The 25,505-nt window shown below is 42.6% G+C and overlaps 1 protein-coding gene across 1 annotated transcript in view; it reads right to left on the bottom strand.

The window, feature by feature from the left end:
• Positions 1-719: 719 nt before the first annotated feature.
• LOC135076810 (kinesin-like protein KIF21B) overlaps positions 720-25,505 on the bottom strand; it is a 50,525-nt gene continuing 25,739 nt past the window's right edge. Inside the window, 8 exon segments of the mRNA XM_063971261.1 lie at positions 720-759; positions 1,596-1,810; positions 7,504-7,652; positions 9,747-9,892; positions 10,624-10,764; positions 11,779-11,959; positions 12,901-13,030; positions 14,081-14,210. Coding sequence (XP_063827331.1) covers positions 720-759; positions 1,596-1,810; positions 7,504-7,652; positions 9,747-9,892; positions 10,624-10,764; positions 11,779-11,959; positions 12,901-13,030; positions 14,081-14,210 — 1,132 coding nt within the window.

Genomic DNA, 25,505 nt, shown 5'->3' with positions numbered 1-25,505 from the left:
TTACTTTTTGTATTCCTTTAAAACTAAGTCATCTGCAAGCCATAGACACCACGAGCAATAAACGCTGGACGAAGCGTTTTGCCCGCTGCGGCTCGGTGAAGCGGCGGCGACGCGTGCTGCAAGCGAATGTCAGTCAAATACGGGATAATTGCTTGGTTACAATCTCGCAACGTTTAGTACCATTCTAGAATGAAAATACGTGAATATTGCATGTCAAACAGTTTGCAACTTTGGAAGCTAAGATCAGGCGAGTTCGTCGGCTTAGTGACAGGGATAGAGGCGTGTTCGAATAGGGCACTAGTTGATTACGAATAGTTAGACGAGCCTCATTGTTAAAATTTTGGGAGCAAATTTTTCATTTCTAAACACGAAGATTATTACAACGAAGTGAACAGCGGAATGCTTTCTCTATAAGTGGTAGCGGGAGTGTGAAAATTAGACGGCACTGACGTGCAGCAGGGTTATAAGAGTGGGTAACAGAGGCTCGCCTAAAGCCTGGTCCGTGAGCACGTAGAATTTCATCCAATGACCCCAAGCTACCCATCCTTATCGCTCGCGCGTAATTATATTGCTGTCGCGACTGTGCGACGGGCCCCCGCAGTGAGTGTGCGAGCGCGCAACATAAATACGCGCGAGCGATAAGGATGGGTAGCTTGGGGTCATTGGACAAAATTCTACGTGCTCACGGACCAGGCTTTAGCGTCGGAGACACAACCTGCTCACTCGGCGCTCAGCCGCCACGCGCGCACCTCGCCGCCGCTGCAACACATCACACATTAACCCACGGTACAAATACAATTCTTGAACAAAATAAGGCAGTTTAAAAGATAACATGTATTTTTTAATACATGTCATTGTCCATAAGTTTTAATAATACGTCACAGCACTCAACCGTATTCGTCTGTGTTTCTGTATAATTCGGTCCAGTCTTTCGGCTAACTAAAATATTAAGACACGGGACTTAACGCGACGTTTATTAATAAAACAAAATGTAACTCATTAATAAACGTCGCGTTACGACGACTCGTTATTATTTTAGACCTATTCCCTCTTATTACAAATTCCTCTCATTTGAACCCTGGTTTAAATTGACATTTAGCGTGGAAATGTCATTTTAAACCAGAGTTCGTCCTTAAATTTTTCGTAATAAGGCCCATTCTGTCGGTACTTTAGTCGGCCGTTTGGTGTAGTGGTTCAGAACGGACTACTATGCCGAGAGGTCCCGGGTTCGATTCCCGGCCGGGCAGAAATTGAAATGAAGAATTTTAATTTCTGTGACGGGTCTGGGTGTGACTATGTATAATATTTATGTATTAAAAAAAAAAGTATATAAGTAGTGTATATCCGTTAAGCTAGCACCCATAACACAAGCATTAAGTTGCTTACTTTGGGGCTAGCTGGCGCTGTGTGAAATTGTCCAAAGATTTATTTATTAGATTTAGGGCTGATTTTTCAATCGTCGGATAACTTTTAGCTGAAGAATAAGTTTGGCACATTGACAGTTTCAGTATGAGAAATACGTCAATGCGACAAGTTTATTCTTCAGTTAAAAGATATCTGACGATTGAAAAATCAGCCCTTATTTATTTACTTACTTGCCGGCGGTGTAGAGCGTCCTAGTCCTTGGGTCGGGGTGCGGTCGCAGCGCGTGCGGCGCGTCCGGCAGCGGCGCGGGCGGCGCGGCAGCACGCAGGCCCGGGCTCCACAGCCGGAGCGCCGCGTCCCGGCCGCACGACACTAGCGCTTCGCCCTCACCCGCGCCCAGTAGGCACACGCCCGTCACCCAGCCTTTGTGCGCGTTCATCACGCTCTGCAACGATCGTGACGTTAGCTATACCACAGAATAATAATAAGTACTACGTACAGAAGTTTTACTTCGCGAAGGTATTTAAAAAAAAATATGCTCAATGTCATTAACAATATGGTGTAATTTAGCCTGTCTCAAGAGTCAAGCACCATTTTGTTGACAAACGTCAGTGATCGGCACTGCGCCGAAGCTATAGGGCTGACTTCGGTAAAATGATGTGACGTGAGGTGCCAAACTGCGGAAAATGGCGGAGGAAATACATGATTTAGCATGAATTATCATGAATATATTAACTATTTATTTACCTCTCAGTGTCTTCAGGCAACTTAAAAAAGTACATTCTGTGTTTTTATTATTATTTAGGCAGTTAAATACTGCACAGTATTTAGTACACCATTTTCTTTATTTTCTTCCATCATACACAAGAATACGCGTGCATGAGTCAATGCTCGCTCGTATGTCTTAGGCCTTGTCGAATAGTAATCCTGTAGGGTGCCATCGTGCGTGTTTTGTTTTCGATGTAAACTCGCGGAGATGAACAGGCCTGGTTATACTATGTTAATGGATTATCTGTCATGTTGTGTACGCCTTTAATAGGTGATGTCTGTACTTTTTAATAGTGTAAGTATACATGTACTGTTGGTTTACCTTTCTAAATAAATAAACTTTGCCTTGAGAGCGCGAATGATCGTTCTCGTAACGGTATTGTGATAGTTTTTTTGTATGGAAAAACAGCGCCGCTACGTTTGTATAAAAGAATGCGATCACGAAAATTCAAATTCAAAATTTATTTATTGGAGACAATAAAAGTTATTCATGTTCAGCCGGGCTAGAATGCACGCCGTGATAAAATCTTATCTATAATTTTAGACACAAATGTAGGTACTAACGCGTAAAATAAGTAAAAATGGCTTACGGCGTAAAATCGATAAAATGGCGTGAATAAAGTCCAACAATGTATTTGATGATAAAATATCCTTTATTTTGATTTAGTTTCACAAAAAACAATTCTCCCGTGACACTGTTGATGACATGACATTTTCTTCTTTTTTATTACTTTATGGTATTAAACATTCCGCCCACCATGACCGGAATGGTCATAATTCCGCCCACCATGATTAACCACCAACGAAAGAGTGGACTGTATAATTAGGTAAAAAACAAAACAAAACATTATAAGAAATTTAAATTGGTTAAATCATGGTGACTAGATGACAAAACAATAGTTAGAGTTTATCCTCATAAATGGATAGGTATACAAAGATATTATTCTAAGATAACTTAACAACTTAATTGTTCACAAAGTGGTTAACCAAAACGAAAACCACAAAACTCATCACTTAAACATGATATAAAAAATAAAATAGCTCTATTCAGCCACTGGCAAAACACACAATTTTACAACAGGCCTATTAATAATGGTATCTCTACATTTTATGCTAACAACTCTCGTAAGGTTGTCCAAACCTTTGTGCTTTTCGATAATTATGCCCATTAACCACTTCGCAGGAGGAAGATCGTCTTCTTTGACTAAAACTACATCCCCAATTCTAGGCTCTGGTGTTTTATTTGCCCATTTGTACCGCTGCAAAAACTGAGTTAAATATTCGTTTGACCACCTACGCCAAAAGACCTGGAACATTTGTTGAGTTAGCTGCCAGCGTTTCAAAGATGATATTGTTGACGTTTCATAATTGTTATCGGGCACAAGTACTAAAGGTTCACCGATGATAAAATGACCTGGTGTGAGAGGTGTTGGATCTTGTGAATTGGTACTGATCTGTGTTAACGGCCTTGAGTTAAGACACGCTTCAATTTGGTATAACAACGTAGATATTTCTTCATAGGTAAGGGTTGTGCCGATCACTCGCTTCAGATGATGTTTTGTCGATTTTCCTTGGTTACATGGTAAGCTTTCTTTTCTTTCTCTTCTAAGTTCGCGTCCTTCATGTCCGTTCTGTCGTGTTCTATGGTTATGTTTTTTAACCATGCAGGTCCACTTTTCCAGAGATGAAGTGTATCATATTCCAGGTAAGTCCAAGAATTTTGATAATTTCATCTACTTTGAGTACCAAATTGCTTGTTGTTGTTTCTGAATCCTTGCTTATTTCCTTTAACAGTGTTTCATTACTGCTTGACCATTTTTGAAGTTCAAATCCCCCTTTGCTTAGTAACTCATTCATTTGTTGAAATATTTGTTTTCCTTCCAGAACTGTGTCACATCCAGTAAGTAGATCATCCACATAAAAATCATTTAGGACTCTTTCTGCTGCCAATGGAAACTGTTTACCTTCATCATACGCGACTTGATGCAATGCTCTGACTGCAAGATATGGGGCTGAGGCAGTGCCAAAAGTGACTCGCAACAATCGCAGATGTTCAATATCTTCATTTCAATTCAAATTCTTCACCAAGCAAATAGGATGCAGTCTCCACCTCATCGCCAAATGACGAAGATCTGATTGAAGCCTTGGGCCTACCAACAATTCGCTGTTGAGAGATACACCATTCTTGTCTCGACATGAAGCGTCAAAAACGACTCTCAGTTTGGTTGTTGTTCTATTGAGCTTCACTACTGCGTGATGAGGTAAGTACACACTTTCTGATTTGTCGATCTCGTCGTTTGGTACTTTTTCCATGTGACCCAGCTCCAGATACTCTGCAATAACATCGGAATAGAGATCCTTGAGATTTGGTGATTTTGATAATCGTCTTTCTTGCATTAAAAATCTGCTTACAGCTATTTCTCGCGAGTTGCCTGATTTACAGTTCGGGTTTTCTTCTTTAAATGGCAGTTTCACAATATAACGTCCAGAAGGGTCTCTTGTGGTTGTTTGTTTGAAAAATTCTTCGCATTTTTGTTCTTCAGGTGTGTGGTGACGTTTATCGAGAAGACACTGATCAGATTCTATTTCCCAAAAGCGTTTAAGATCAAACTCTTCTTCAACAACTTGAGTGTGTAATGTTGTCATGATGTTTCTACAGCTTGGTTCAGTTTTACTACTTTCAGATACTTGACCAGATAATATCCAGCCGAGTCTGGTGTTTTGAGCTATAGGACACCCTATTGGACCCTTAACTAGTCCCTCAGATAATATCTGACAATACACCTCTGCACCTAACAGCAAGTCTATTTTGTTTGGAACATTAAACTTTGGATCAGCCAACTTCATTTCAGGCATGTGTGACCAAAGTTTCAAATCAACCTGTCGTTCAGGAAGAAATGTGGTAAGTTTGGTAAGAACGTGAGCTTTCACCCTAATTGTGAAGTTCGGATCGTAGATAGATTGCAGTTTGATGTTAACCACATGTTTAGAGTTGACTGATGAGCTACAATCACTCCCTACCCCAGTTATAACACTTTTGTTTGCTACTTTCTTCAGCCCAAGTAATTGGACTGCAGACTCCGTCACGAACGAGGCCTGTGATCCCTGGTCCAATAAAGACCTAAGTGTTATGAACGATCCATTGTTTGTTTCAGCTTTTACCAACGCGGTTGCTAAAAGAACTTGACTCTTGTTGTTAGAGAAACAAGTGGTAATGTTGGTTTGCTGGTCAATGTCATCAGATGTTGTTGCTGTTGTCGCAACGACATGATTGGTTCTTGATGGGTTAATTGATTGTGTTGTTTGAACATTGTTGGATGGTACGTTGTTATTGGTTGAATGCAATAAAGAGTGATGCTTCTTATTGCAGATTCGACATCTAGTAGGCAAACGACAAGTCATAACCGAATGATTCGCGCCTAAGCAGTTAAAACAAAAATTGTTGGTTTGAACAAAGTTGCGGCGAGCTGATAGTGTTTCATTTGCGAATTCCTTACAATTGCCAAGTTTATGATTGTTGTCAGAACAATATGAACAAGAAACCGATATTTTGCTAGGGCTGTTCTCTACTACATGATGGGACTGGGTACTTTTCATAACTTTGGGATCCAAAAATTCGAGAGACCTAAAGCGATGTTCTATGAAATCTAAAAATTGCTTTAATGTTGGTAAATCATTGGTAAGGTCACAAATTTTTGCTTCCCACAGTTTGCGAGATTCATTATCTAATTTTGAAGACAAAATATAAATAAGAATGATGTCCCAATTTTCAGTTTTTACACCTGTGTTAGCTAATGCATTTAGACATTCATTAGTAGTATCAAACAACTCTTTAAGCGCTGTTGAATTTTCTTGAGCAATGTTCTTTTGACTGAAAAACCTTTTTAAAATGCAATTAGTTACATACTTCTTATTGTTAAATCTACTTTCCAAAAGGCTCCAACACACAGAATAATTGTCACTTGTAATTGGTAGATGACGCACCAACTGTTCCGCTTCACCAGTTAGGTAGCTTTTCAGGTAATGAAGTTTCTGTACCTTTTGTAAGGAGCTGTTGTTGTGGACAAGTGACAAGAAAAGATCTCGAAATGTGATCCATTCGGCATATTTTCCAGAAAAGCAGGGTATGGAGATCTTGGGCAGCTGCACTCTGACTTGCTCCCCCTCACTTTGTGATGTTTCCTGATGTCTGACTTCTACCTGAATGCACCTTTTCAATTTTTCTTTTAGTTCGGTCTTATATTCGGTGTATAATTCCTCAGTCTTGCTGAAAAAATCCTCGGTGAAATATTCCGATTCTTGGTACTCAGCATCGCTTACTTCGCAAATAATTGTATCGTGAGTTTTGTTGAAGTTTTGCCACAATTCCGATAAATTTTCTAATTTTGTTTCGATGTAACTAGTTGTTATTCTGACACTTGGAGACTTGGCAAAATTTATTTTGGATTTGTTAATTCGGTTGAAGATTTCGTTTTGACTTCTCACTAGTTTCTTCATCATTATCATCCGGCTCGAAGGACCATGAATAAAGTCCAACAATGTATTTGATGATAAAATATCCTTTATTTTGATTTAGTTTCACAAAAAACAATTCTCCCGTGACACTGTTGATGACATGACATTTTCTTCTTTTTTATTACTTTATGGTATTAAACATGGCGTGATAAACTCTTATCGCGGCGCGCATCTTAGGCCTACTGGTCACTGATTATACCAACGCCGAGTGCACATGCTCACGTGCGCTTTATCAAAAAGTCGACGCGATGCTAACGCTTGAGGCTGGAGTCGCGCAAGGCGTTTTACGAAAGTTACTTTTTAGCAATGGTCAGATATCACAAATTCAATCAGTCTATAAGTGCAGCTTCCACACAATCGGCGCCATTGCGGTACTCACGTGCGTGAGGGTCAGGTAGGCGAGCGTCCAGTGCTTGAGACTGGATCGCGTGAGGTGTTTTACGTAAGTTACTTTTTAGAAATGGTCAGGTATCACAAATTCAATGAGTGAATAAGTGCAGCTTCCACACAAAGATGCGGCACCGCAGCGGTACTCACGTGCGTGAGGGTGAGGTCGGCGAGCGTCCAGCACTTGAGGCTGGAGTAGCGTGAGGTGTTTTACGAAAGTTACTTTTTAGCAATGGTCAGGATATCACAAATTCAATCAGTCAATAAGTGCAGCTTCCACATATTGATGCGCCGCTACGTTACTCACGTGCGAAAGGATGAGGTCGGTGAGCGTCCAGCGCTTGAAGCTGAAGTCGCGCGAGGTGTTTTACGAATATTATTTTTTAGCAATGTAATATCACAAATTCAATCAGTCAATATCCGCACAGAGATGAAGCGCTGCTGCTGCGATGTGGCCGCGGTACTCACGTGCGTGAGGGTCAGGTCGGCGAGCGTCCAGCGCTTGAGGCTGGAGTCTCGCGAGGCGCTGTAGAGCACGTCTCCTCGCAGCGCGAGCGCTTGCACGCCGTCGTAGTGCGGCGGCTCGAGCAGGCGCCGGTTGCTGGCCTCCCACGCGCCTGCCGGTAAGAAAGGGTTAACCACCACTTAACACGTTTTTATACAATATAGGGTGGAAACGAGAAGAGATCTCACTCGATTATTTATGTCAACGTGAAATTGTGAACTCTGTCAGTTTATAACATAACGCGTGAGATTGTAAACTAACAGTGGGTTAGGTTAGGTTAGATTGTAATCTAACTACGTCAGATTATAATCTGACGGAATTCACAATATTACGGTGACATTTATAAACTATACAAGACTAGCTTTTGCCCGCGGCTTCACCCGTGTGAAATTTAGCGTCATAGATCGGTCTAAATTATTGCCTATATGTTAATCTGGGTTATAAATAATAAGACTGTAAAGTTTCATCAAAATCCGTTCAGTAGTTTTTGCGTGAAAGAGTATCAAACATGTTGACATCCAGACATCCACACAAACTTTCGCATTTATAATATTAGTAGGATAGTAGGATATCAAAAAACTGGTTACTGATCCAGCAGTGGACGTCCTATGGCAGGCCCGCTCATAACACAACGAATTAGGGACCTCTTTTGCCACTTTTCGATCGTTTGCTAAATTAGAAGGATTATTCCACTTGGTTTACCTGGGTGATAAAGTATCCACTAAATATACCCATTTAGTGTCGTCATATCACCTCGGAACCATTTCACCCAGGTGAATTGATTCGACTAAAGCAGTCATCTCAATTGACCCAGGTTTTCGCATCTGTTTACCTACGTATATAAGTACGATTAGAGACTTGGCCAGGGGCCCCTTCAAGTCGGGGGGGCCGGTGGTATTTTGCTAGCCCTGCCTATAGTTACGCCAGACAGCTGGTGTCTAAAGCCCGGTCTGTGAACACGTAGAATTTTGTCCAATGACCCCAAGCTACCTTACTTCCTTATCGCTCGCGCGTAATTATATTGCTGTCGCGACTGTGCGACGGGCGCCCGCAGTGAGCGCAACATAATTACGCGCGAGCGATAAGGATGGGTAGCTTGGGGTCATTGGACAAAATTCTACGTGCTCACAGACCAGACTATAGTCACATACCGGTGTCGGCGGGCTGCATGTCGAGCGTGCGCACGTAGTGGTCCTTGGAGCCGGTGGCGCCGCGCCCCAGCTGGTGTGACGTCACATACCGGTGTCGGCGGGCTGCATGTCGAGCGTGCGCACGTAGTGGTCCTTGGAGCCGGTGGCGCCGCGCCCCAGCTGGTGTGACGTCACATACCGGTGTCGGCGGGCTGCATGTCGAGCGTGCGCACGTAGTGGTCCTTGGAGCCGGTGGCGCCGCGCCCCAGCTGGTGTGACGTCACATACCGGTGTCGGCGGGCCCCAGCTGGTGTGACGTCACATACCGGTGTCGGCGGGCTGCATGTCGAGCGTGCGCACGTAGTGGTCCTTCGAGCCGGTGGCGCCGCGCCCCAGCTGGTGTGACGTCACATACCGGTGTCGGCACGCCCCAGCTGGTGTGACGTCACATACCGGTGTCGGCGGGCTGCATGTCGAGCGTGCGCACGTAGTGGTCCTTCGAGCCGGTGGCGACGCGCCCCAGCTGGTGTGACGTCACATACCGGTGTCGGCGGGCTGCATGTCGAGCGTGCGCACGTAGTGGTCCTTCGAGCCGGTGGCGACGCGCCCCAGCTGGTGTGACGTCACATACCGGTGTCGGCGGGCTGCATGTCGAGCGTGCGCACGTAGTGGTCCTTCGAGCCGGTGGCGCCGCGCCCCAGCTGGTGTGACGTCACATACCGGTGTCGGCGGGCTGCATGTCGAGCGTGCGCACGTAGTGGTCCTTGGAGCCGGTGGCGCCGCGCCCCAGCTGGTGTGACGTCACATACCGGTGTCGGCGGGCTGCATGTCGAGCGTGCGCACGTAGTGGTCCTTGGAGCCGGTGGCGCCGCGCCCCAGCTGGTGTGACGTCACATACCGGTGTCGGCGGGCTGCATGTCGAGCGTGCGCACGTAGTGGTCCTTGGAGCCGGTGGCGCCGCGCCCCAGCTGGTGTGACGTCACATACCGGTGTCGGCGGGCTGCATGTCGAGCGTGCGCACGTAGTGGTCCTTGGAGCCGGTGGCGCCGCGCCCCAGCTGGTGTGACGTCACATACCGGTGTCGGCGGGCTGCATGTCGAGCGTGCGCACGTAGTGGTCCTTGGAGCCGGTGGCGACGCGCTCGCCCGCCGCGCCTCGTCCCAGTGCCACACACATCACGGCCGCCGCGTGACCCGACCACACCTTGCACACGCACTCCATCCTGCGCGCACAAGATACTACTTAAGACTGAGTTAGCACTAGGATTTTTTCCCGCAAGCGGTAAGCCGACAAACTGCACGAAACGTACACACTGCATAAAAACTGCGAATATGGCGAAGATTTTCACAGTTTGAAAATATTGTCCTTGAAACAGAAATAGAAAAAAAGAATTCGAACTACTACAGCGCGGTCTGCCAAATAATAATAGAAACCCACACGCGGTTACCGCGGTATTGATTCTATAGGCTACAAATGGCACGGTTTTTTGTCGCGCGCCGTTCGCGGTTTTAAAATCAGTCGCGGGAAAAATGGTAATGAATGTGATGATACACAGTTGCGTCTTGACAACTCATAAAAAGTACACTTCGTGCTAGCCAGCGAGGGCAAAGGGTATGCGCAATTTAACACAGTCAATAGATAAATTTTGCGAGTCAAAACGTGACTGAAGAAATTGCTGAGAAAATCGATAATTTCCAACTGTTTATTTTTATACAAAGACTTTAAGGCCAGCGCCGTCCACCACGCTGCTCAACCTGAGGCCCGTCAGGCCACGAGTGTGATGTCGCTAGAGCTCGGAGGCACTCACATGCGCAGGTCCCACAGGCGCAGCTTGTCGGCGGCGGCGGTGTAGAGGCGGTGCGCGTGCACCAGCGCCGTCACCGCCACCTCGCTCGTACCGCACGACCTAAGGCCCGTCAGGTCACGGGCGTGACGTCGCTAGAGCTCGGAGGCACTCACATGCGCAGGTCCCACAGGCGCAGCTTGTCGGCGGCGGCGGTGTAGAGGCGGTGCGCGTGCGCTAGCGCCAGCGCGGTCACCGCCACCTCGCCCACGCCGCGGTTCGACGGGCACGCGCCGCTCACGCCGCTCGACCTGAGGCCCGTCAGACACCAGTATTAAGTAATTTGTAAGGGACGGGACGAGGCTAATTAAAGATGTTACTCGTATTGAATATGATTTATTACTGAACTCTCAAATATTAGATACATTGCTTTATATTGTCTTACTACTACGTCACAAATTGTGGTGTTGGTGCCATTTGTAAAAAATCATAGCCTATGCGCCGTCGACTATACAGTATGCGTCAAATAGTTCGTGACACCTATAACAAATGAAGTAGTGAATGCTTTGTGAAATTCGCTAACCATGAATTTTAGCATTCATGAAAATACGCACATTCAATTAATCTTTTAATTATCATTAATCTTACTTTTCTATGTATCTCTGTTGGTTTCTATAAATATGTAAATAAATTTAATTATTGTCAATTCATGTATTATTAAAGTCCGGTCGCCGAGCAGATAGAATTTCGTCCAATGACCCCAATCCCACCCATCCTTATCGCTCGCGCGTAATTATTGGCTTGGGGTAATTGGACGAAATTCTATGTGCTCGGCGACCGGACTAGTAGTTACAGAGTAAATACAAATGAGTAGGTCATCTTTATAGAAACGCACCGAGCGCGGTTTGTATGTGAGCGCGCGCCAATACGTATGCGGCGCGCACGCACAAACTGACAAACTTCGGGGCAACTCACCGCTAATCCACTCTAAATTTTGTCAGTGCTTGCGCGCCGCATACGTATTGGCGCGCTCACATACAAACCGCGCTCGGGCGTTTCTATGAAGATGACCTACTCATTTGTATTTACTCTGGTAAAGCCTGGTCCGTGAGCACGTAGAATCCCGTCCAATGACCCCAAGCTGCCCATCCTTGTCGCTCGCACGTAATTATGTTGCTGTCGCGCTCGCACACTCACTGCGGGCGCCCGTCGCACAGTCGCGACAGCAATATAATTACGCGCGAGCGATAAGGATGGGTAGCTTGGGGTCATTGGACAAAATTCTACGTGCAACGCGACTAGACTTTAGTAGTTATGCTACTGACCACAAGGTAGAGACAGGCGTTCGGCTGCGCGTGTCATACAGTCGCACGGCGGCGCCGGCGGCGGCCAGCACGAGGCGCGCGTCGCCGCCCTCGCCGGCCGCCAGCGCGCTCACGGCGCCGCCGCACCAGCCGCGCCACGCCTCGGTACCGGCGGATAAATCCCAGCCGCGGACCGAGCGGTCTGCAAGGCGTGTTAGAAAGAAACATTTCATGCACAAAGAAAAAAAAGATAAATAAAAAGACAGAGGTAACACAAAAAGTCAAAAATTATCTCTATTTGTTTAGACTAATTAAATTAGTACTTGCAAATCGTCAAATGCTCTTAAGGAGCCTATACATGTCTCATTCTTTTTTTGCCCTACCAGCGCTTCGAGACAAACATTTGGCAAGTGCTGAGAAGAAGCGCCGCAACATACTCAGTCACCACTGTCTGCCGGTTTAATAATAGAAGCATAACAATAGAAGAGAAAGTGAACTGAGGGCTTAGTGTGAGTTCACGCAAACGTCTTCACTAGCGGGCACGTTTAAAAATTATATAAAGATTTTAGTTCTGGAAAGTTTCCGCTAGGGGCGCTGTACAATCCGTCATACATTTAATGTCACTTTTTTACGCAGTCGAAATCGATTGCGTTTGACGTAAACTCACACTACGCCCCCTGAGCAGTGCCATCCTGTCACAACAGCGATGCCCGCTCGGCATATGCCGTGGCCCACGGTGCAATGAGGAAGGTCACGACGCTGGTTTTCGGCGTGCCCCGTGCCGAGTGGGAGTGACAGACACTAACCTATACCTATTGCATTAAATATTACATAGAAAAAACCCGTTTCCTTAAGCAGGGTACTCATCTAGCCGTGTAGCATGTAATGTATCAGATACTGTATCAAGTGAATACATAGGCACGAGCCCGCTGCGAGCTGCTCACGCGTGGTTCGCAAGGAGATCGCAGCGACCCGCCGAGTGGCGGTATCACTGCGAGCACAAAGGCGGCTCGCAGTAGGATCCAGGAGCTCGCAGCCAGATACGCGATGACCGTGGACGAGCCGTACTCACTTGAAGGTTGGTTACGTTACATGCTACGTTACGTGCTACATGGCAGGTGAATACCCTGCCTTAGCACTGACCGACTCCGCCGCTGTAGAGCAGATGCGTAGTGGCGGCGAGTGCCAGCGCCGCGCCCGCGTGACCCTCACACACGTGCGTGCACTGCACCCACGACGAGCCCGCGCCGCCGCCGCCTGCCGTCGGCCGACCCTGTGCCAACAGCTCATTTAGGCCGTGTCCAGGGAGCTTAATACGAGTTTAGATCAAACGTCTTCGCTAGCGACTGCGTAAAAAAATGACAACTAGCGGATACTTTCAAGAACTAAAATCTTCATAGATTTTTTGACGCACTCGTTAACGATGATGTTCAATGCAAACTCGCACTAAGCACACAGATGACGCGATTTAACTCGTCCGTTTTGAACCGCGCCATTGAGATTCTTAGGCGAAACGCGCGACTGCATGTGGACAGAATGTATGAACCTCGTGGACCTCACTATCGCACGATTCAAAACTCCCGAGTAAAAACGCGTCCTCTACGGGGCTAGGACGCGTACCGTGACAAAATCTTATCGATGATTTTAGACGGCAAACGTATGAGCTTATCGCGTAAAATCGATAAAATGACGCGATAAAATCTTATCGCGGCGCGAAGCCTAGGTCTACCGGACAGGCTCTTAAGGTCGGACCGCATTTGCGCGGCGCTACGCTTTGCACTGCGCGTCAAAATATTCTCTTGTAAGCAACTGTGCCTCATAAGAAGGCTCAAGGTCACCCAAAGGGCGATGGAGCGTGCTATGCTCGGAGTTTTCCTGCGTGATCGAAACAGAAATGAGGAGATCCGTAGGAGAACCAGAGTGACTGACATAGCCCGCAGAAACGTTAAAATCAAGTGGCAGTGGGCAGGGCACATAGCTAGTAGAGCTGATGGCCACTGGGTCAGGAAACTTTTTTAATGTGACCACCACGAGCCGGAAGACGTAGCGTGGGCAGACCTCCCACTAGGTGGACCGACGATCTGATGAAGGTCGCGAGAGGTGCTTGGATGCGGGCAGCGCAGGACCGTTCATTGTGGAAAACCTTGTAGGAGGCCTTTGTCCAGCAGTGGACGTCTTTCGGCTGAAATGACCGAAGCAACTGTGCAGTGTGCGCAGCGACGCTCATTGCAGCGCCGCCCTAATGCAACATACTCTATAGAAAATGATTGGTGAAAAATACTTTAATTAGACTGTAATAACTGAGCAATAAAATACAGTGTACCTTGAGCGGCATTTCCCTGACGGCACCTTGCGGCAGCGTGTCTTGCGCGCCGGCGAGTCGCAGAAACACGTCGTCGTCCCGCGCGCGCCTCGTCGCGCCGGGCGACGCGGGCGGCGTGCGTGCGGCCTCTCTGCGTTAGCGGCGCGCGTTAGCGAAGCGTGGCACGACAATGGCGGGCAAGGCGAAAACATATGACAATCGAGGTGGAATGATTTGAGCCTATAAAACGGTACTGGGATTGTTCCCACCCAGTGGCGTAGCTAGGTAACCAAGGGCCCTGGGGCAAATAAAAAAATAGGGCCCTTGTTCCCTTGTCTTAAGGTCCAAAAACAACGGAAAATTTTGACTTAAAGATAGCAGGAATATTTCCCACCTTAAGACAGTCCCGAGAACGGCACATTACTGAGAATTTCGCGTTTAAAAGATGTCGGAAATATTTTCCAACTTACTGATTAAGTAGTATAGATATATTTTTTAGAATTTAGTTTGTAAATTTTTTCGCCGTACACATTGTGATCGGTTGCAAATAAGGTACACGTTTTATTATGTTTGCTAAGTATGTTTTCGCCTTTACGCTGTAGATGGCGCGGTTAGTTTGAATAGTATTTTCATACACATGGAATCCTTCATGAATTGTCAGTCAGTTTTTTATGTAGGTCGAAAATGTATTACTGTTTTGTTATAAATAAATTTCGTATCTTTAAAAATTTATGAACGATTGATCGATTAAACATTTTAATGTATTTCAATGTTTATTATGGTGGCTGAATATGATGAAAATGTTGTAAAATTTAAAATAATGTTACTGTGACAAGATTTGCCAATTTCCCATGTGACCTAACCTAACCTAACCTAACCTTAGGTGAAATGTGTAGGGAATGGCTGGTTGGCAAAAGCAGCTAAAAAACTATTTCTAGAGTTGCTAGCACACTAGAAAAAAACATGCAGTGGTGCAAACGGAAAGATATAAAAATATTGTAGGTACTTACTTATCTTCTTGCAAATCTAATGCGCTCTAACTAAATAACTATTTATTAAATACTCACATTGTTTTTTCAATTTTAATATTCATTTATATTCAAATTATTTTGTGAAAAATGGTTTTTTTCACTTATTTTCTACGCACAAAAATATCTATAAGGGCAATACTATGTAAATTATTTTATTAGTTTATATTATTCTTCCAAAATCATAAATATTTCAAATTAAACAAACTTAACACAATGTTAGTTTTCAATCGTTGTAACTTATCTGTGTTGACAATTTTTACGCAAATCATTTTTATACCGTCACGTTAAAATTGTGAATTCCGTCAGATTATAATCTGACGTAGTTAGATTACAATCTAACGCGTTAAATTATAAACTGACGGAGTTCACAATTTCACGTTAACATATATTTGTAGTTGTCATAATAACACAGATAAGTTAGTCAACTGTATATTGTATTAGCACATTTGGCAAACCAAAATACAAAACTCATGCTGTAAATAAGGTAACAAATAAGGTGCACATGCACGCGGGATGCAACCACGATTGCAGACAAACACAAGCTTACTCAAAACAGTTTATTAGCCTACGTATATGGGCATTTCTCCACTAAATGGAAAATCGCTGTCCCAAGCTAAATTTATGTAGTAAACCTTAAAATTTCTGAGGTTTTTGTATCAATACCGACATAGAATTAGGTATTCTTAGCATGACATAGCATATTTAGTAATTTAATCATGGAATATTCGAATAAATAACCTCAAACGTCTCAAATCACAGTCCCCTGGTACGTCCCTTTTCCAGAATTACACATATTGTTACAAATGTTTATTATATTGCTGTTGATATTTGAATAAAAAATATCCAAATACATTAACAATAACAGTTAGCATCTTAATACATCACAAACAATGTTTACAATATAATTTTAATCAAAATATCCTTCTGAGAATGCTGTCCTCAAATTATTAAAACATTCCCCTGTTAAAATTTAAAAACCGGTTTAAAGTCATATTTAGTTTTGGCGCAAAGCACTTAGATCGCGAAACGGAACGCAATAGGTGTTAAGGTTGTTCAGTTGTGTAGCTAGTGGGCAGCCGCTATTTTGTTTAATGCTACTACTGCGTCATTTGGTGAACCACGCGTCTCGGCCATCAGTGAAAACATTCCCCTGGTGAGCCTTTTTTTTACTATTTTAAGAGTTTTAATAACGACAATTTGTTTAAATTAATTAATCTTCTAGTATGTAGCCACATAAGTTGCGTTTATTTTAATGTTTTTAAATTATATTGTTTTATGAAGTATTCACGTAAAAATAACATTCCCCTGGCGAACATTCCCCTGTCATTTCATAGCACAGGGTACTGTTCATACCACAGGGGACTGTTCATACTACTGTTTTCCTAGGTTTTGACCACTAAAATAACGTCTTTTTAGTAGGTATTATCTCAAAATTTCACCGAAAAAGAAGCTACGCGAAACATGAGAAGAATTTATAGAACAAAAACGTATAGCTGTGCCATTATGATATCATCGACTTGAAACATTACCCTAAAAGAAAAATTGAAAAAAAGAAGAAAAAAGAAAAACTTTAAATAAAATCAGTTAAAGATATGAGTTGTCGTGAGCATAAGGCTGTAAAAAAGGTTTGGAGGGAGCACTGTGCTAAGTTTCGTGCAAAAAAGAAAGTCATGAAGACATAATAAATAATTTGTGTTTCTTAACGAGATCGAATCAGAAATGAGGAAATCCGTAAACGAACTAAAGTCGGTGACATAGCCCGACGGATTAGCAAGCTGAAGTGGCAATAGGAAGGCACATAGTACGCAGAACTGATGGCCCATCGGCAGCAAGGTTCTGTAGTGGAGGCCGCGTGGACGTCCCACGCTGCGTTTTACGGTACACAAGGTGGACCGACGACATTATAAAGGTAGTAGGAAGGCGCTGGACGCAGGCCGCTACGAATCGATCAACATGGAAGTCTTTGAGGGAGGCCTATGTTCAGCAGTGGACGTCCTATGGCTGAAATAATGATGATGATGATAATGAACAAATAATTTCGGAAGGGAAAATACCTACATCTGATTCAGAAGATTTCGCAGAAGAACATCAGGCGCCTTTAAGATCATCTGACCCAACACGAAATAACAAGAATAGCGTTTCAATATTACATTCACCAGAAACGGGGTCAAAAAACAAAAATTAGCAGTAATAATGTTTTTTGTTTATTACTTTCTGTATTTTTTTGGTTCTGTTTTAAAAGGCAGGATACTACATTTTTGATTATTATAAAGACTGACTTTAGTGTCATACAATTTAAGTCTTAAAACTTAATTGTTCGTTAAGTTTAATGCTACTGTTATTAGGCTTAAGAAAAGTCATTATAAATTAGTAATATTTGTTTTAATAATAATATTTTTTGTTTCAAAAACTTACATATTTTTATAATGGCAAAGAAAAATAAAGAGTTTGTTTACTCAAAGAAAAATACTAATTGTTTTTGTCCATAATACATTCCCCTGGGTGGTTGCAACAGTCCCCTGTCGCAATTTTGCGAAAAATCGCCAATAACTCAAAAACTAAGGGGAAAATGTGTGGGCTTTTTTTAGATATGTATTTAAATTACTATTGCCCTGAATTTCGTTAACAAAATTTCTCAACATTTAATAAAATTATTTCAGGACAGTCTTGTATGGACGATTTTCCAAATAGCAGAGAAACACCCATATACAGCGTACGCTACGGTTAAAGCTTACGTTACAACTTACATTGTGACCATTCACTACTTATACAACCAAATGCATTTCGAATAATACAACAGCTACACAATTAAAAATGCTAAATTAACTAGATATCATTTGTTTACTGCGATATTCTAAAGCTAATATAAATTATATCTCTTCACTAAGTGATCTTTGAAATACCATTCGTTGAAAGCTAAAATACCCCATCATATTTAATCCTAACTATTTTTTATACATTATTATATATGTCGCAGACGGTCATGAGTACGGACACTAAAGTGAAACGCAAGTGCGCCACCTAGCGGCGAATCGGCGCAACACCGCTTTGGCGCGCTTTGACAGAGTCGTAACGGTCACGGCGGGACGGATCGAACTCACTTTCGCTCCGGACGCCGACAAGAGAAGACATCGTCACGGAACTGTCCCACGTTTCACCTAGTGCCTATTTTATCGCTCGACGAAGTCTAGATTGTAGTACTAAGAACTAAGAGCTGATTTTGAACTCTGTTTGACGATTATTAAAAGTGTTCGAACACAAGTCTCATTCTCATTGCATGATACCCTATTTCGCCCACAATATCTGAGGTTCGAATCCCTGACGAGCCGACATCAGAATTGGGATCGAATCGTGCAATTGAGATCACTTTCAACGATATTGGAACCAACACACTAATGAAGAGGCCAACATTTGCGACGTGCTATTTTGGACCAACAAAATAAGAACATACCTACCTATACCTACTACCGGCAAGCTCCTTTGGCATCCAGGAACCGCTCGCTCGCTGGTCGTTCACTGGGCCTCGACCAATGTCGTCTCACCCGGTGGGCTAGTACCGCGCTGAGGGCGGAACAGTGGTGTCAAAGTCGAGCTGAGGGTATGCCCGGAATATAACTGGCCAGAAGAATGAAGAATCAGGATAGATGACGCGGGGCGACGGTCAAGTTCACAGCGTTGGACCGGCGCGAGACAGCGGTCAAGCTCACAGCGTTGGACCGGCGCAGGACGGCGGTCAAGCTCACAGCATTGGACTGGCGCGGGGTGGTGGTCAAGTTCACAGCAATGGACGGCGGCGGCGGTTAAGTGGAGGACACTGGACCGGCGCGGCGCGGAACGAGGTTGCCCGCGAGTACTTTGGATCACAAGGGTGAGCGATATTGTTTTTCATTTGATTCTTTTGCTGAATACTTGTTGTTGTTGGTTAAATATTGTCGCCAAGATTGAGTGGCAGACATATAATGTTACTGTAATGACCGGTATAGGTCAAACACAAGTAGTCAGCACAGAATACATTAAATGTTGTGTAATGATTAACGATCGAATTGGAGGAATGCCCATCAGTCGAGTGCCGATTGATTAGTAATAACGTTGATTTGAGTAATGATATTAGTGATGTAGAGGCCACTGAGTGATAGTCACAGGGATGACTACCACTATGTTCGTAATCACAGGGATGATTGCGATGTGTGATGTAATCACAGGGATGATTACATAATTTTGACTTGATGACGGACCATAGACTTTCGACTTATGACGATATTGTGATCACAGGGATGATTGCGATTAGTAATGTAGTCACAGGGATGATTACATTATTTTGAAACCTATAGTCACAGGGATGACTTGGGGTGTAGTGTGCAGTTACAGGGATAATTGCAATAGTAGTCACAGGGATGATTACTTTATTTTGAAACCTATAGTCACAGGGATGACTTGGGTATTGTGCAGTTACAGGGATAATTGCAATTGTAATCACAGGGATGATTACTAGTGATTGTTACAGGGATAACATTCACTCATTTTGAGAGTCACAGGGATGGCTTTCAAAGTTGTGGCACTTACATACCTACTATTCATGATGATTTCTTTAAATTTGACTAAAAGGCACTTGTACTTTTTGGCTTTTCTCTAGTATTTTCGTTAAAGTACGTTTTATAGGACAAAGGTAGTTTTCAGTTGATGAATTTTCATGTTTTACCATCTGGTAGAAGGTAGTTGTTTGCCAATTAGTATTACGTCCAATCGAGTGATAATTTAATCTTAATTCAAAATAATTTTTGGTTTGGCTCAGTGGTACAAATGGTATCAAAAAAAGGGGGCCGTTAAGAACATGCAATAAATTACGTCACGTGCTCAATCACGCGTGACCGCTGAGTTTACCTTGAATGAAGATGTTATTGTAAATTATTTGGTTCCTAGGTGGTAGGTTCACCACTGATGTGAATATTATCGATACGGACGTACGTGACGGATGTAAATAGACTAAAACTATTAGAATTGCTTAAATAGACTTCCTGAATTCCTTGTCGGTTTACCTTGTAGGTACTCGTTTAGTAGAATACGGGCGGTGAGCTTAAAATAAGATTTCATCTTAGGAAAGTAGCAGCCTTGCCACTTTGCACTTGCGTACCTACTATTCATGATCAATTGAGAAGAATGCCATAGGGTTATGTACCAGTCTAAAGTTGAAGTCGAGGTACATGCTGATCACAGTTGTGGTGATGATGATTATTTTTCTGTAATGGGAACTCGAGTTTGCTCTTGAGCCGTAAATCGTGGTGTGTAGTCGGTGAGTGATGCACACGGTGGCAGAGGACGTGGTCTTGGTAGACCGTAGTGTGTAGTCCGTGGGTGATGCACACAGTGTTGTGATGGTACTTAATGGTACAGTTTCAGTAATGGTGATTACTGTGGCATATGGAGATACTCGAGTGTCCTACGAATTTATTAGTGACTAAGATTATTGAAGTGTTGAAGTTAATGATCATGTTACATAGCCCTGGCTACTTCTATGTTATTAGAGTTGATAATGTATCAAGTGTCGATTTTAGAAAATAATTAGAATTGAGTTAGTTTACTTTCATGTTTTAATAGCAGTGATTATGGTAGCGATTGGTAGTGTAATTATGAACATTGGATTGCAATGAAATTAGAATGCCTGAGGTAGACGTGTCTAATGTAGTACAAAAATGCTAGATAAAGTATTTGGTAGATGAGTGTACTTGATGGAGGTACATTGATTTTTCATGGATGATAATGAATCCCCTACATTCATATGGAGATGGACCTTAAACCAGTTGAAGGATTAGTCGATCAAAGCTCAATTATTTTAAAGTTCTTTTTCTCAGTATCGTAGTATGCAAGTCACTCAGATTGCTTGCATCTCCCGTGCATTCGTAGTCGTAAGCGTAAATCGGGCTTGATTTCCCGTAGCAGTGCGGCCATGACTGTGAATGGCATGCGTTTGGCGGGGAGGTGTAAACGATCGCTGTGTGTCCACCGGATTGTTTGTATTCGGGTACCGGAGGGAGGTAGCCCATGATTGTGTTTTATTTGGGCACTGGATGAAAGTAGCCCATGATGTGTTGTATTCGGGTACCGGATGGAGGTAGCCCATGTTTGTGATAATATGGTGTAAGAAACAATCGGATGGAGATGAAGAGTATTGTTTACTGCTTTGGTGACCTTAGTTATTATGATGTAGTTTATTGAGTTTTGATGGACCTTAATCTCTATTGTGTTTTGATAATGTATCAAGCGATCGCTAGGTACATAGTAGCGTACGTGTGGTACGTGTCTCGCTGTATCGCACCTGCCGCGTTTCCGAATAGTCATCCGTTAAAATCTAACTGATCGTTGATTATTTCGTATTAAATTCTAATTGATTGTGGGAATAGACGTCTATACTGCAAATAGAGACTAATATTTCGAGTTTTCCCGCCATGTCTGACCCACTTTATAATGAGTCAACCCATCTACCTTAGTTTCAAATTATGGAAATCTGTGATGGTGACCGTTATGTTTTAAGATCCCTAATTAACAAACGTGTATTGAGTATTCACATGATCGTGTTAGGAAGACCCCTGAAGGCCCAGTACCTATTGAGATTGTGAGGGAAACGAGTTGGATGACTAAGTTCCATCTAATTAATTACAAGCACAGGTTTCTCAATTATTTGGTCGGAGATTGTACCAGGATGCCGTAGCCGTAGCCTATTAGAAACTGGTATCTGCTCTGAGTAGTCCGTGGGAATTCGATAGTGCGATAGTTCTGGGTGGTGCAGTAGGATCTGGCAGTGTGTAGCTAAGATCATAAAGTCATTGGTTGATTGACTTAGGCTCCCGAGGTAGGGTAGCAAAATGTGGACCGCGATTGTGATACCTGGGACTCATTCAATTTTTGAAGTAATTTTTGGTAATGATGATTTACCACATGGTCTTAGTGACTTCAATGTAGCAATTATTAGGAATTGTGAATAGTAGTGATTGGATTCCTAAAAACTAGGTAGTTTCTAATAGATAGCTATGGTTACTAGTTAGAAACACTAGACATTTATTTGGACGGCTTTTATTTGGAAGAGTGGATAGAATATAGTAACTAGTTGTAGAAAGAGTAACTAGTTGTAGAAAGAGTAACTAGTTGTAGAAAGAGTATCTAGTAGTACTGAAAGTTTAGTTTCCTCATTTGTGAAAGCACATAAGTTGCTTGAAATAGGATTGGCCGAGCGGATACTGTGCTGTTCTTTTGGTTTTTTCAGATGATCACACGAGGACGTGTGACACGCAGGATGGCCGTGTCGCAGACGGTCATGAGTACGGACACTAAAGTGAAACGCAAGTGCGCCACCTAGCGGCGAATCGGCGCAACACCGCTTTGGCGCGCTTTGACAGAGTCGTAACGGTCACGGCGGGACGGATCGAACTCACTTTCGCTCCGGACGCCGACAAGAGAAGACATCGTCACGGAACTGTCCCACGTTTCACCTAGTGCCTATTTTATCGCTCGACGAAGTCTAGATTGTAGTACTAAGAACTAAGAGCTGATTTTGAACTCTGTTTGACGATTATTAAAAGTGTTCGAACACAAGTCTCATTCTCATTGCATGATACCCTATTTCGCCCACAATATCTGAGGTTCGAATCCCTGACGAGCCGACATATAATATTCTCTTAGCTTTGGTCGATTAGTGATTAGATTAGTCTTTTTATTATTGTTCTTTATTTGATAATTAATTAAATAAAATTTAAAAATCACTGGCTTCACTGTTGTTTACATCTACTACAATAAAAGAAAAAACTGCTTTATTCACTGCTATTTTAAATAAGGTTATTAAAATAACATAACTTAATATTAATTTGAAGCATTTGATGCAGATCTTTAAAAGATTAATTGACACTTTTGGCAAAAGTTAGGCAACAGGCTTATATTATATTGGCTACATAAAATACAGCGCGGGGCGGCATATCTTCACTGGCACACCGATTGGACAGGCTACTTCATTTATAAACGTAAGGTCAATGGAGAGAAATAATAAACTATAGAGAATTGCCAAAAGCATATCATTATTTCGAGAGAAACGTCTTCAAATAATAATTGAAAAAAAAAAATACAAGCGTTTAAAAAAATATGCGAGATTGATTGTTCGATATTTTTAAAGGATATAAGTTCACTGCTCAATTTGATAGTGTTGTTAATTAAAGTTAGTTTCTAACAAAGTACAATCGTCTCCATTGACCCACGGCAAGCGTCGACGTACGTCCGCAACCCCAGTATTCTCTAGCGCAGCCCGGCGCGACGTCAGATGTCAGTCATCGAACGTCAGTCCTCGACTATGTTGAGATCAGTCAGCAGGCTGCAAGCAACCGCGGGGTTATTACGAATCTAAGCAACCGGTTGCTTGACAATTGCATCGCGACTGCAAAAAATGTACGGAAACTAGCGCCACCTGCAATAGGCTAGTTTCCTAAAAAAACTTTTAGTCCATCAATTATATTATCAAAAAATATTGGACACGTATTTTTGTATTTGAAGCACAAGACCGAACGAGATGGAGGACTGTTGTGGACGCCCTCTGCCCCATCTAGGGGACATAGGACCATAAGTCAAGTAAGTCATTTTTGTATTTGTCAATCAAACAAGTAATTACGAAGTTATGATAAGTTGAAGTTTCGCTACGTCACAAAGTGCTCCACTTTTAAGTACTCCTTGACGTCACGGGCCTCTTTTGAACTTTGGCGCGCTTTATCTCTTTTAATATTCAATAGTTTGTAAAAATGAAAAATACGTGTCTAGTGTTTTTTGACAAGTTAACTGATTAACTAATTTAAACTCTTATTTTTTACGCAGGAAACATGCCTACGCGGCGCTGTCATTAGTTAGCGTGGCAGTCGCGTTGCTATTGTGCTAGCAGCCGGTTGCTAAGATCTGCAATAAGAATGCCGGTCCGGCAGCGACCGCTCCCTCCGGTCTCGCTCGCACCGCGGCCACGTGTGCAATGCGAGACAATCATCGGACGAAAGTTGAACGCGTAGTTTATATTGGCCCAGTCAACAAAACTTAGAATTTTCACTTCTTTTATTTATGGCAAGATCTTGAGTCCATATCAACATTAAATAAGGTCCATATCAACATTAACAAAATATTAATTCATTCTTGAAAAACAGGACTATTAGGAATTAAATTTCTATAACAAGTAACCGATTTAGCTTCTCTACACGTATAACGTATTTTATTCAAATGATGACGTAACAGTCCTACGTCACTACACTAAAAGCAGATTTTTAATCGCTTAGCATTGCACACGTGGCGCTCTTATATCGCAATCTATACATGTATCACCCAGCTATTAAAGTAAACTATTTCCCAAAACTACAATATTGTAAACGCTTCACAAAACTACAAAGAAAACTTTATTTAAATCAATATTACTTATGTTTTTGTAAGACGTTCACAGCAAATCTTACTTGTCTATGATTTAATATCAGTTGAAGTGAAGTGTCATGCAGATCATAAAGTGCTTGCTTGATCAAAACCTTATGGCTAACTGAGGTTAAGAGCATCAATAACACCTACAGATGTTGATGTCTATTCTTGATTGATTGAAAAAGATACCTTAAAAATATCGCTAGCCATAAGATGTTAGAAGAAAAAGCATAGACAAGTAATAGTAATATGTATTAAAAAGATCTAACTACATCCCAACTAGCCAACTACTTGTGTAGCACATACATACAGGGTGGCCAAAACAGTGAGGTCTAAAAGAAAAATTTAGATTCCTTACATCAAGGTGTACCTAAATCACCCCCATGTATATTATACGATTGTGCTTAGTTTAGGAGATAGAGTTAATTTTGTGATATTTTAAAATTTTATGACCTAGTAGGCTTAAAACATTTTTATGTTTTTTTTGGGTTGACTTTTTTCAGATTTCTTTTTTTCGAGAGATTTGTTATGAATTGCAGATGTTTGAAAAAAATAATCACCTTCCTATCTTTGATTCAAGATACAAAAGTTTTGATAGAAACATTAAACTTATGCTTTTATCAGAACACTATCAAATTTTCAACTTAAAAGTTTAAGTAAAAAAAAAGAACTTCCAAAGGTCCAAAACCATTTTAAAAACTGCGCCGTTTCCTGAACATTCATAATAATACAAAAAAACATGTACTTAATAGGCCACTATTTCCTGTAATCGGTCCACTAAAGTGGTAAGTCAGAGATTTCGTTACATGTTTTTGACTTTCTTAGAGTGAATTAATATTGGGAATCCTCTAAGTTTACATTACGTAGAACAGATTTAAAGCAGTAACTGGACAGAACATGTTTTATTCTCAACGAGGAAGCTCTTGCCCTTCATCACACCTGGTGGAAACTGATGATTATGCTCAAGGTGGAAGGGAACTTCAACTACAAAG

Source organism: Ostrinia nubilalis, chromosome 1 (genome assembly GCF_963855985.1).
Source record: "Ostrinia nubilalis chromosome 1, ilOstNubi1.1, whole genome shotgun sequence".
In the NCBI taxonomy this organism is placed as follows: domain Eukaryota; kingdom Metazoa; phylum Arthropoda; class Insecta; order Lepidoptera; family Crambidae; genus Ostrinia; species Ostrinia nubilalis.
Note: the sequence above shows the minus strand (reverse complement) of the source record. Positions and strands in the feature narration are given on the sequence as shown.